The sequence below is a fragment of the Chrysochloris asiatica genome, unplaced genomic scaffold (genome assembly GCF_000296735.1).
Source record: "Chrysochloris asiatica unplaced genomic scaffold, ChrAsi1.0 scaffold00050, whole genome shotgun sequence".
In the NCBI taxonomy this organism is placed as follows: domain Eukaryota; kingdom Metazoa; phylum Chordata; class Mammalia; order Afrosoricida; family Chrysochloridae; genus Chrysochloris; species Chrysochloris asiatica.
In genome coordinates, this window is record NW_006408568.1 from 11,691,895 (window position 1) to 11,704,418 (window position 12,524).

General features: G+C 43.9%; 1 protein-coding gene across 2 annotated transcripts in view; it reads right to left on the reverse strand.

Moving 5' to 3' along the window:
* MICAL3 (microtubule associated monooxygenase, calponin and LIM domain containing 3) overlaps positions 1 to 12,524 on the reverse strand; it is a 137,841-nt gene that overhangs the window by 84,081 nt on the left and 41,236 nt on the right. Inside the window, exons 18-20 of one of the 2 annotated variants that reach the window (XM_006862725.1) lie at positions 10,616 to 10,723; positions 6,148 to 6,255; positions 5,159 to 5,345 (exon numbers count right to left, since the gene is read on the reverse strand). In XM_006862725.1, coding sequence (XP_006862787.1) covers positions 5,159 to 5,345; positions 6,148 to 6,255; positions 10,616 to 10,723 — 403 coding nt within the window. The remainder of the gene's footprint in view (positions 1 to 5,158; positions 5,346 to 6,147; positions 6,256 to 10,615; positions 10,724 to 12,524) is intronic. The other variant, XM_006862724.1, reaches the window with a different exon arrangement.

Consider the following 12,524-nt stretch of genomic DNA (forward strand, 5'->3'; position numbering starts at 1 on the left):
AGGGGATTATAATCAATGTAATGAAACAAGGTATATGAATGTTTGAATGTGAAACCGATGATGTGCCCTGAAAACTTTCACTCAATCCACAATAAAAACCTTAAAAAAAAAAAAAAAACCTGTCTTAATCAGTAAACCTAGCCAAACAAGCATTAATTAACTAAATACAAATTAAGAAGAATTGTAACTGATTTTGGATGGTCTAAATAGTTTAGGAACCTTGATACTTAAATATGGCAGTGACTTGAAAAGACTGGAGAAAGCTACAAGACACGCCTAAGGTAAATCGGGCCACTTATGCAAATATTCACCAACAGTACTATTCTAAATACAAAGACTCCTCCAGTCAAGAAGACAGACAAGGTCTTTGCTGTGGCCACCAGACAATACCTATGTAAGACTGGAGGGTGATAAGGCTGTGTGTCCAGTCAGGAGTGGGAGATGCCTCTCTGGGATGGGAGTGATGAGAACCCTGTATGTGAAGATTAGAAGGATGTGCACTACAGAGAAGACAGCAGGTGCAAATTCCTAGGGGAAGAATGGCCCAATCAAGCTAAGGAGTGCTACACAGACCATGTGGGCAGGAAGACAGTGTGCTAGGGCTGTGGTGACAGCAGAGGTTGGAGAGGCAGGCTCGGGAGCCATGAGGATTGACTGCGGGTCTACTTGAACCGTCCAACACCTGTCTGTCAGTCTGTTGCACTACAGTGGCTTCCAAGTTGCTGTTATGCTGAAAGCTAGGTGACTGGTATTTCAAATACTGGCAGGGTGACCTAGTTTCAGGTAGGTGGGTTCAACGGAACTTCCAGAATAAGACAGATTAGGAAAAAAGGCATAGTGATTTACTTCCAAAAAGTATTATTATTAGGTACCGTGAAGTCAGTTCCGACTCACAGCAACATGACGAACAACAGAATTAAACACTGCCCAGTCCTGCGCCATCCTCATAATTGTTAAGCTTGAGCCCACTGTTGCTGCCACCATGCCACTTCATCTCATTGGGAGTCTTCCTCTTTGTCACTGACCCTCCACTTTACCAAGCATGATGTCCTTTTCCAGGGACTGGTGCCCTCTGATAATATGTCTGAAGTATAAGAGACAAAGTCTCATCATTCTGGTTTCCAAGGCGCATTTTGGCTGTACTTCTTTCAACACAGACCTGTTTGTTCTTCTGGCAGTCCATGGTACTTTTGATATTTTCCCCCAATACCATAACTCAAATGCATCAATTCTTCTAAGGTCTTCATTATTCACTGTCCAACTTTCACGTGCATATGAAGCCAACGAAAATACCATGGCTTGAGTTAGGTGCACTTAGTCTTCAAACTGTTATTTTTGCTCTTGAACACTTTAAAGAGGTCTTTTGAAGCAGATTTGCTTAATGTAATACATTCAAGTTATTGACTGTTGCTTCCATGAGTGTTGATTGTGGACCCAAGCGAAATCAAGTCTTTAAGACCTTCAATGTTTAACATGGCATTATTTACTGGTTCAGTAGTGAGGACTTTTGTTTTCTTTACATTGAGGTGCAACACACACTAAAGGCTGTGGTCTTTGATCTTCATCAATAAATATTTTAAGTCCTCCTCACTTTCAGAAAGCAAGGTTGTTATCATCTGTGTATCAAAGGCTGTTAGTAAGTCTTCTGCCTATCCTGATGCCACATTCTTCTTCATATAATCCAGTTTCTTAAATTAGTTACTCAGCATACAGACTGAATAAATATAGTGAAAGAATACAACCTTGGCTTGCACGTTTCCTGATTTTAAACCATTCATTGTCTCCTTGTTCTGTTCAAACAACTGCCTCTTGGTCTATGAATAGGTTCCTCATGAGCGCAATTAAATGTTCTGGAATATTCATTCTCTGCAATGATGTTCATAGCTTGTCATGATCCACACAACTGAAAGTGTCTGCATAGTCAATAAAGCACAGGTAAACATCTTTTTGGTATTCTCTGCTTTTAGCCAAGATCCATCTGACACCAACAATGATATCCCTCGTTTCACATCTTGGTCTGAATCTGGCTCGAACCTCTAGTAGTTCCCTCTCCATGTATTGCTGCAACTGTTTTTGAATTATCTTTAGCAAAATTTTACTTGCATTTGTTATCAATGATATTGTCCGATGATTTCCGCATTCCACTGGGTCACCTCTCTTTGGAATGGGCATAAATATGGATCTCTTCCAATCAGCTGGCCAGGTAGCTGTCTTCCAAATTTATTGGTACAGATGAGTGAGAGCCTCTAGTGCCGTGTCAGTTTGTTGAAAGATTTCAATTTGTATTCCATTAATTCTCAGAGCCTTGTTCTTTGTCAATGCTTTCAGTACACCTTGGACTTTTTCCTTCAATACCATTGGCTCTTGAGCGTATGCTATCTCTTAAAATAGTTGAACATCAACCATTTCTTTTTGGTATAATGGTTCTGTGTATTCCTTCCATCTTCTTTCGATACCTGATGCATTATTTACTATTTTGCCCATTTGTTGTTGTTGTTAAGTGCTGTTGAGTCAGTTCTGACCCATAGCAACCCTGTAAAGGGTTTCCAAAGAACAGCTGGTAGGTCTGAACTGCCAGCCTTGTGGTTCACAGTCCAGTGCTGATCCACAGCTGTCCACATTGACAGGTAGGTTTATGGACATTATCCCATCAAGATAGATCTTGAAATATTCTTTTTGTCAATGAATGTGATGCTATTCCTCTTTGCTTATCAGTCCGGCATAGTAAACCATGTGATTGTCAAATTCAAAATGGCTAATACCAGTCCATTTCAGTTGACTAATGCCTGGATATCAATCTCCAGGCATTCCATTTCAACAACTTCCAGTTTTTCTAGATTCATACTTTGTACACGCCATGTTCTGATTACTAATGGATGTTTTACAGCTGTTTCTCCTCATTTTGAGTTGTGATCTGCAGCGTCACCTCTACTTTGAGGAGGCAGCTCTTCCCCAGTCATATTTCGAGTGCCTTCCAATCTCAAGTTAGACAACGAAAATCTCCTGGATCGCAACAGAATCTTGTCTGCTTGCTCTAGACACGTAATCAGGAGGGATCAATTTCTGGAGGAGGACATCATGCTTGGTAAAGTCCAGGGAGAGCAAGGGAGACAGCTGGCGAGAAGGAATGTCACAACAGCTACAGTGATACACCCGAACAGGCTGGTGACAGTGATGGTGATTTAGGACCGACAATGTTTTGTTACATAAGATCATCATGAATCGGAGTCGCTCTATGGTAGCTATCTGTCTCTGTCTACTTGTACTGCAGTGGGCAGTGAGGGTAAGAAGCAAGAACTTGGTAAGATCACTCCGGTTGCTTTGTGGAAACAGACCATATGTAGTAGAGTCAGGGAGACTACTGGTCCAGGCTGAGGACAGAGGTGGACACAGTGGAGTTTCACGCCTGGCATTTCAGAGAAAACAGCTCTTCACAGATCACCTTAGTAGGCAGTGTGTGTTCTTTTGCTTCAAGATGATGGGGAAAGACATGACACGCTGTCTGATTTAGGGTCCTGCCTTAAGAGTTGGCAACAGTCGAAAATGAGCTAGTATTTGGCAAGAGACAGAGTAGCTTGCCTTTTGGGCAGACTGCATCCTTTGAAAAGAGTGATGAGAAGAATAAACAGAGGCAAGAGGGAAACATGGATATATCTCTGAAGGGCATGAGTCATAATTTATGAGTTTGTAGCTGATGGGAGGACCAAAGTCACTAATCCCAGAATCTCCTGGAAGGAATCTCAGAAGTCATTTTGTACAAACCACCCACTTATACTAGTTGTGTGAATTTGGACAAGCAATCTGTAACTTCTCTGAACTTGGCTTTCTGATTTATAACATTACAGTAATAAAAATAGCTCCCTTACAGGGTTGGTGTGAGGACAGAATGATTCAAGCTAAAGGCCAGCTCAGGACTTGGGCTACAACTTCCCAGGCAGTCTGTTATCTGAGGCTCAGGACCACAAGGTCGGTTTCAACCGCAAGGTTGGCAGTTCAAATTCACCAGCAGCATCCCGGAAATACTATACAGGGTTACTATGAGTTGGAACCGACTCAATGGCACTTAACAACAACAACAAAAGCCAATGGAGATGTTATCTAGGTTAAAATTTAGGGATCTGATTTACGTTCCTGTTGTCTCTTTCTGTTCCCGTACCAAGAAGAATGCATTTATCTGGGCTGGTCTTGTCTTGTCAGCATCATGACTACAGTATTCCCATCTGGGTTGTGGTCGTCCTTTTGCCTAGAATGCTCTCAATTTCTTCTTTCCCCCCTACTTGGTCACTTCACACTTTTCTCTCTAAGTCTCGTTTATAGCATTAAGTCATTTCTGAGTACTATTGGCTTCACTGATTTGTTACTCCTCTGGACTCCTACAAAATGGTAATCTTACACTGCCTTATGTGCACTTGCCTTATTCCAGTCAGAATGTTATCTCCTCTAGGCATGTTATCATCCTCAAGAGCATGTGGCAGAGATGGGCACACCTTCTGTGGCAAAAATACCTGAGGATCAACTGACTAAACCTTGAGGGATCTTCTTTCCATGGAGATCCCAAGGTAAGAGATGCCTAAGATAACCTAAGCGTGAAGAACACTTAAAAGAGGTTGTGTGGGCTCCATCTGCCAAGCTCCATCCTTACAGATCAAAGGTGTTACCCAAAGAATAGGTGCGTGTGAACAGTGGCGTTGAAATTTTCATACCTCGCTACTTATCTAGAAAACAATCTTGAGACTAATTCCAGTTTCAACTAAGAAACTTAAAAAAAAAAATACAACAACTCTTACTACAAAGGTAAGAGTTAGTCATTCTCAGTTCACCATATTGGACTCCTTTCCTTCTACTTCTGACAGAACTGCCTTGGTTTATTCACTATTAGGAGAGCCTTGCATAGTGTCCCTCTCCTATATATTACCCTTACAAATGCCTCACAGCCAAGAAATCACCTACCGAAATCATGTGTGAAGGAGCGTCAAAAAAATTGTGGGTAAGTCCCATGATCTTTTAATTTCATTTTTTCCACAAACTTTTTGAAGTGCCCTCATATAGACATAAATTAGTAAAGGCAGTGAGAATCCCACAGGTCTCCAGCTAACATGGACAAAAGTCCCCGAGTGCAGTTCCTAGTTGTGGCTGACCCAGGCGTAGGCAGACTCACCATCCTCCGTGTCGTAGGCGTAGGCTGAGAGGCGCAGAGTGGTGGCGCAGTACTCGCATTTGAAGCAGCTTCTGTGGAAGAACTTGCCCTCAGCACTCAGCCTCTCCATCACGTACACTCGCTTCTGGCAAAAGTAGCATGTGTCGCTGCCGCCCAAGTTCTGTGGGAACTCCTTCTTTATGGAGCCCTGTATGGGGGAAGGAAAGGGAGGGAGGGCAGAAAGGAGGAGGAGGAAACACATCAGGGTAGGACCTCCTGGGCTCACCTCCAGAGGCACACACCCTCTCTGTTGGTGGAACCGACCCTCACTAAGTGATTTTTGTGTTGAGACTAAGCAAATTCCATGGTATGGTGTGCCTTGCTTTTGGCTCTCCCAAAGAGCAACAGTACACTGCGGGAACCATGCCATATGTGTTTAACTGTGACACTTGGCAGTGTGGCAGATCCTGAACGAATGGTCATCAACAAACAGTCAAGAGCAAAGCTACGTCACTTCATTTCTGCTGATGGATCCAATTTCACGGAATTTTGTTAACTATCAAACCAAATTACTGTAACAAAATTACTTTTTGAGGGTGGTACTGTTGTTATGTGCCATTGAGTCGGTTCTGACTCACAGCGACCCTGTACAGGGTTTCTGAGGAGCGTTGGGTAGGTTTGAACCACCAACCTTGTGGCTAGCAGTCAGTGCTTACATTACAGCACCACACCAGGACTCCTTTCTGAGGGTAGCATAAAATATACACAGTTGGTGTTCCTGAATATAGCTCCCTAGTTACAGAGCTCACTCTTAGAGAAACTATGTAAGCCTTTCCACATGATATTCTAAATAACTATGACAGTCCTAACTAAGAAATTCTCAACAACTAAGAAATTTAACACAGTGCAGATACTGGGTACATAAGTGACTAAGTGGTCTAGAACAAACCAGGTATGCCCACTACAATAGTGCCTAGCTGTATGGACCGTGCCCTTGACACATCTCTTACCAGTTCCTTCTTGTCTAGAAGGGTTTTGGGCTGCTCTTTTCTTTGAAGCTGACTGGCTATCTGCTCAGCCAATGAGCTGACTCCGCCCGTGTACATCTTTATATATTTCTATGGTTGGAGATTATAAAATGACCAGAATGAAGGGAAATGAGAAGGAAAATGAATGAATAAATGAACACGGGGGGAAAAGTAAATCTTTGAAAGGTGTCAAATGAACACAAGGTGCAACAGCAGACCATGCCAACATAGTGATGACAAGCAGAGATGCTGGTTGGTAAGAAACAACACCGTGTCAGTGTCCACACACAGCCATCAGCCTGGGAGGCCCACCAGCTTCCGGAGGGGTGAACCTAGTCTTCTGTGACTCTGGATCTGCAGTTCCAAGGAATGTGGAAGTGGGAAGACAATATGGAAGTAAATGCAGAAGAGTGCAAGATGGGCCTTAGTGATTCCAATTACACGTGAGAAGTGAAGAGGAACAGCACCCATCCAGACACAGGACACCCAGACTGACTGCTAGCAGGTCTCAGAGCGTTGGGAGTGATTTCCTCATTTAGAAGGAAACGAAGCTCAACCTTGCAAAGGCTCTCTCTACTTGGGTAACAAATGTCAATAACCCTGACAACAGTTGTGATCATCTTCTTTCTTCTTATTAATGCTTTGGCCTATAATTGGTCCCCAGTAATGGGCATCAAACACTTGATGCCTGATGACATTTAATAGGGAATTGAGTACAATACAGTGATGCCCATGTTTTTCATCCAGGCCCTAAGGACAAAGCCATCTAGGTTGGGTGGGACATCTTAAACACAAGTTGCAGGCGGCTAACCCCTGCAAGCACACAGCCCAATGGCTCTGTTAATCTTGGGACCTCAGAATGTGTTAATAGCATAAGAGAGAGAAGAGAAGAATCATTCTTAGAGGCTGGAAAAAGAAAAAAACACCATCTAACTCAACCTTCTTTCTGGTGATGTTGAGCAAACAACAGGGGAAAGTTGTTACTGCCAGGTGTCATAGTTGGTTCCAACATACAGCAACTCTGTACAATAGACCAAAACAATGGCTTGTCCAGCACCGCAATTGTTCAGTCCACTGTTGCAGCCACTGTCATTGAGGGTTTTCCTCTTTTTCGCTGATCCTCCAGTTTACCAAGCATGATGTTCTTCTCCAGGGACTGGTCCCTCCTGACAAAGTGTCCAAAATATGTGAGACGAAGTCTCGTCATTCTTGCTTCTAAGGAGCATTCTTGCTGTACTTTCTCCAAGACAGATACATACAAAGTTTTTAATTGTAAGCTTTTCTGCTCACATTAAAAGTTGATGCCCTAGGCATCCCAGCTCTCAGCCTGTTCAAGTGATAAAAGCCAAAGTTTTTGCTGGAAGTTCTTTAGAGACTGCATGTCTAAGTTATCTTCCATGGGGAGACGTTGCCGGTATGTAGTGCATGTGATGCTCCTCTTCTGAACTGTGTGGAGTCAATGAGCTCCCAGCCAAGTTTGAGGGGCACTAACTGTACTTCTAAGGAGCTCTGGTAGCATAGTGGTTATGAATTAGGCTGCGAGCCGCAAGATCAGCAGTTCAAAACTACCAGCTGTTCTGCGGGAGAAAGATGAGGCTTTCTGCTCCCATAAAGATGTACAGCCTCGGAAACCCTGTACAGGGTCGCTATGAGTCAGAACCGACTCCATGGCATATAACAACAATTGTACTTCTGATACGGGAACACTTCAGCGGAAAATGTCTTATATGTGCCAACAGCCCTCATAGGAAATGGTCTGAATGGAAGACACATGGAGTCATGTGTAAGGAAATTGCTGCCCTGAGCAATGGCAGGATCACAAAAGCAGAAGAACTCTAGGGGAACTAACTCCATGTAAATATAAGAACATCAGAAGCTTAAGCAAGAAACAATTCCCTAAGGTTCAGCTGCAATTGGGGAATCAATTATATTTTTAGATTTAAAATAAGGAGGTTTCCAAGGATTGGTGCCATGTGTCCGCCCATGAGCTTCATGACTTAACTCATCAGTGGTGGTGATGATGTGCCCTGCAGTCAGTTCCGACTCATAGTGACCCTGTATAGGGTTTCTGAGGCTATAAATCTTTATAGGAGCAGAAAGCCTCATCTTTCTCCCACTTCTCCCATGAAACTGCTGGTAGTTTCGATCTGCTGACCTTGAGATTAGCAGCCCAACTCATAACCATTATGCTACCAGAGCTCCTTTAATATATCAGTGGTCAAGAAAAAACATGTGGCTCTTAAATCTAAACTGCCTTTAGATGAGGGCCATTAGAAAAGTTTGGCCTGAAACAGACAGACACTAGGCAGAGGTGAGCAAATAATTTAATAGCTGACAGAAAGGGAGTGAAACCACATTTGCTTTCATTCAGTGGCAGACAAGTGAGGGTATAGACCATCTATCAACTACTAGGCTAGGACACTGAGCAAGCCCTGGGCCCTCATTGCTCAGCCACAGCCCTTCTCTTCCCCACTAGAAACTGCCCCCCTCAGCAGATACAGCCCAGGGCTGCCCTCATGCAAAAGCATCCTCCACATTCAATTCTCAGCCAGGTGACAATACTGACAAGCATCCCCCTGAGAGAGGTGGAGACTCAAGTTCTACTTGTTTCTGGCATGAAAAGCAGATGGTTTCCTTCTCCCCAGTCTTAAAACACTTTCAAACTGTAGCAATTGCTAGACTTAAACCTGTGCACATCACACACATGCATAGGATTCCACACACGTAAACTGCATTTGTTGTTGTTAAGTGCATCAAGTTGGTTCTGACTCATAGCAATCTTGTATACTTGTATAGGGTTTCCAAGGAGCAGTTGGTGGGCTTGAATCACCAACCTTGAGGTTAGTAGCCCAGTGCTTATCCTACAGCGCCATGCCAGAACTTCTAGTCTGGTACTATTTCAGGAACAGGAAGTGTAAACAGGAAGGGCCAAAAGACCCTCCGATAACTCCTAAACTGCTCTACAGCTGGATCGGTACCATTGTAGCAAACAGCAGGGCTGACTCCTTTAATGATTACCATTAAGTTTGTATTTTGTATCACATATTAATAGGAAGCTGGAGTCCTGATGTGATGCTGTGGGTTAATGCGCTGGACTGCAAGGTCAGTTTGGATTCCAAGGTTGGTGGTTCAAGTTCACCAGCCGCTCTTCAGAAACCCGATACAGGGTCGCTATGAGTTGGAATCGACTTGATGGTGCTTAACAACAACAACAACATTAATAGGAAGACAAGATGTAGAGTCGGTTGTGACTCATAGCAACCCTGTATAGTGTTTGTTGTTGTTGTTGTTGTTGTTGTTGTTAGGTACCACTGAGTCGGTACCAACTCATAGTGACCCTATGCACAACAGAATGAAACAATCCCCGATCCTGGGCCAACCTCACAATTGTTGCCCATTGATCAATTGCTTGGGCCCACTGATGCTGCCATTTTGCCAATCCATCTCGCTGGGGGTCTTCCTCTTTTTCTCTGACCCTCCACCTTATTAGTGAGGTGAAATGGATTGACAGTTGTCATTCTGGCTAATGTCAACTGAAGAGAAATGGTATTGCATTCATTGTCAAAAGGTGCATTTCAAGAGCATTTACAGCTGTTTCTCTTCATTTTGAGTTGTGCCCAATCAGCAAATGATGGTCCCATGGACTTTACTCCTACAGACTTAACTCCATTCGCGCAATCACGGTCTACTTTACTTTGAGGAGGCAGCTCTTCCCAAGTCGCATTTTGAGTGCCTTCCAACCTAAGGGACTAATTTTCTGGCACTTTATCTCATAGTGTTTCACTGCTAAATATTTTCATAAGGTTTTCAGTGACTAAATATTCGGAAGTAGTTCACTCCTTCTTGCTAGTCTGTCTTCATCTGGAAGCTCATCTGAAACCTGTCCACCGTGGGCGACCCTGCTGGTAATTAAAATACCCATGGCATACCTTCCAGAATCAGAGCAACTCACAAGCCACCACAGTAGGACAAACTGACAGACAGGTGGTGGTGTATAGGGTTTACAAGGCTATAAATCTTTATGGGAGTATAAAGCCTCATCTTTCTCCCACAGTACAGCTGGTAAATTTGAACTGCTGAAGTCCAACATGTAACCCAGATCTCCTCTTTTAAGCACTAGAAAATAAGGGCTGTCACGTACTGCAAAGTAACATTATTAAGAGTAAAAAAAAACAAAAGCCAATGGCTAAAAAATGTTTATCATTATGTGATATAAATTAAAAGATAATGAAAGTGAGTTTACTTTCACAGACTTTAATAAAAGCTAGTAGCTTCTTTAACTTAGCTTATTTAATTTAGCCCCACCGGTCTCACACACAAACCAGAAACCACCTTCCCTTGAATCACAATTGATTCCTACAGGAAACAAGCCCAAGGTAAGACTTTGTGAAAGTGAAGTGAGCTGAGGCTGAGGAGGGAAAGTAGCTTTGGCAAGCCCAGGCCATGCTACCTGTCGGAGGGAGTCAGAGGAAGGAGAGGCCGGGCGGCCGGTGGAGCGGAGACTAAGAGAATGCTCCCATTGGTCAACAAAAAATCGACGCGAAGGTTCAGGCTCTGGCTATAAAATACAAGACAGAGAGAAAAAAAAGAATCACAGGAAACAATAAATAAAAAGTTACATCATGCTGACCTGAACATTAGGAATTTGATGGCTTTAGACCCTTTTACTTTAGACTTCATCTAAATAACATTTGTAGTAAAGAAAATGCTATTCAGTTCCCAGAAACATGAATGGTTTACCAAATGCTTCCATTTTGCTTGCCTTTCCCTAATGCTTCAATAAAACACCTTCTGGGACATGGTCACTGCAGCTATGCTCAACCTCTGAGAGCGCCTGTCTCGCTTGGGGACTTTCTCCTGATCCACACTGGTAATGCTGCCAGAGGCAGGGGGCTGTTAGCTAGTGTTTACGTGGTCTGTGCGCCGCAGAGTGCCCCCAGCTGGCCTCAGGTGGGATCCAAACCTCCCCCCCCCCCAGGTGTGTGTGTGTGTGTATTCTATCACCATTTCTTGCTTTACAGAGTGGAGAATCTCTATTCCCAGCCCAGATTTACAGTATGGAATCAGAATCCACATTTTAATAAGCTCTCCAGGTGATTCTTATGGTACTTTAGCATTACCTGGGAAATCTATAAAACCACCTGGATCTTGTTAAAATGTAGACGCTGACTCAGTGTATCTCTCTGGGGTGGAAATGCAGAGTCTTAGGTCATACCGGAATTAACTGGTTTAAAGCCCGGTTTCCCACCAGCTTCAGGGTGAACAGTTACAGGTGGGAGAGAAGAGGTGAAGAAAGGTAATGAGAGGCCCCCTATACCTCCAGAGCCCAGGGGATTCATCATGTCTCTATGTCAGTTGACAGGGGTGGGCATTTGCCTTGGCAGCCTCTGCTCTGAGGCTCTCGGCTTATTGGATAAGTCTTGAGCTCAGGGCTCCGGGGAACCAAGGGAGATCTCAGCAGGAGAGGACTGCTCACTGGACTAAGTAAACTACAGAGAAACTGACTTTCCCCTGGGAGGAAGAAGGAGGGTCATGAATTGGAACAGAGGGAGCTGGGCAGAACATGAGCAGGATAATGGGAAAGTGGAAGGAAAGTCCTGGAAGAGAACCCTCAAAAGTACCTGGATTGGAGCCCCGCACTGAGAACACTGGAAACCCACCCATAGAGGGGAAAAGAGAAAAGTTCCTGCAAATCTTACTGCCTCCTGAGCTCAAACCTCACAGTCTTCCGTAAGCAGTGCAGCTCTAGACTTTTCAGTGTTTCTCCCATTCTTCTTTCAGGCACTACTCTGTTAAACATTATCACCCCTCACTAGATATGCATCCCCCAAAATGTAACAGGGATTCCTCTGCTCCATGAAAAGGCCCACTTTCTTGTAGAGAGGGATGTGGCCTGGGACGAGGAGGGTGGCAGGGTGTGTGCAGTGTTTGTGAGGGGAGATGAGTAAGCAAAGAGGAGCGAGACCACCAGTGAGGAGGTGAGAAGGACGGACATCCATACCCTTCCTCAACCAGGTCTTTCCACCCTGACCCAGCACGCAGGTGGCCTGCTTCTGGTTTGGGGACAGGGCTCTGCCTAGCATCCAAACAGCCAAGAAGCTTAGTCATGGCTGCAGCTCTCAGAGAGCAAAGGCAGAAAGAAAAGAGCCTGCGTGACACTGGTGAGCAGAGTTATTATTCACACTAGCTGCAAAGCTACACCTACTCAGGGCTCTTCTTTAAGGGCAACAACAACAAACAAACAAACAAAAAGTCCCATTCAATAAGCAGGATTCTTTGGTTGGGCATCTCTGCTATTTGTCCAATTATATGATGGTCAGGTGCATTCAGTAATCCCACTAGTTGGTTCTGCAGAAAAG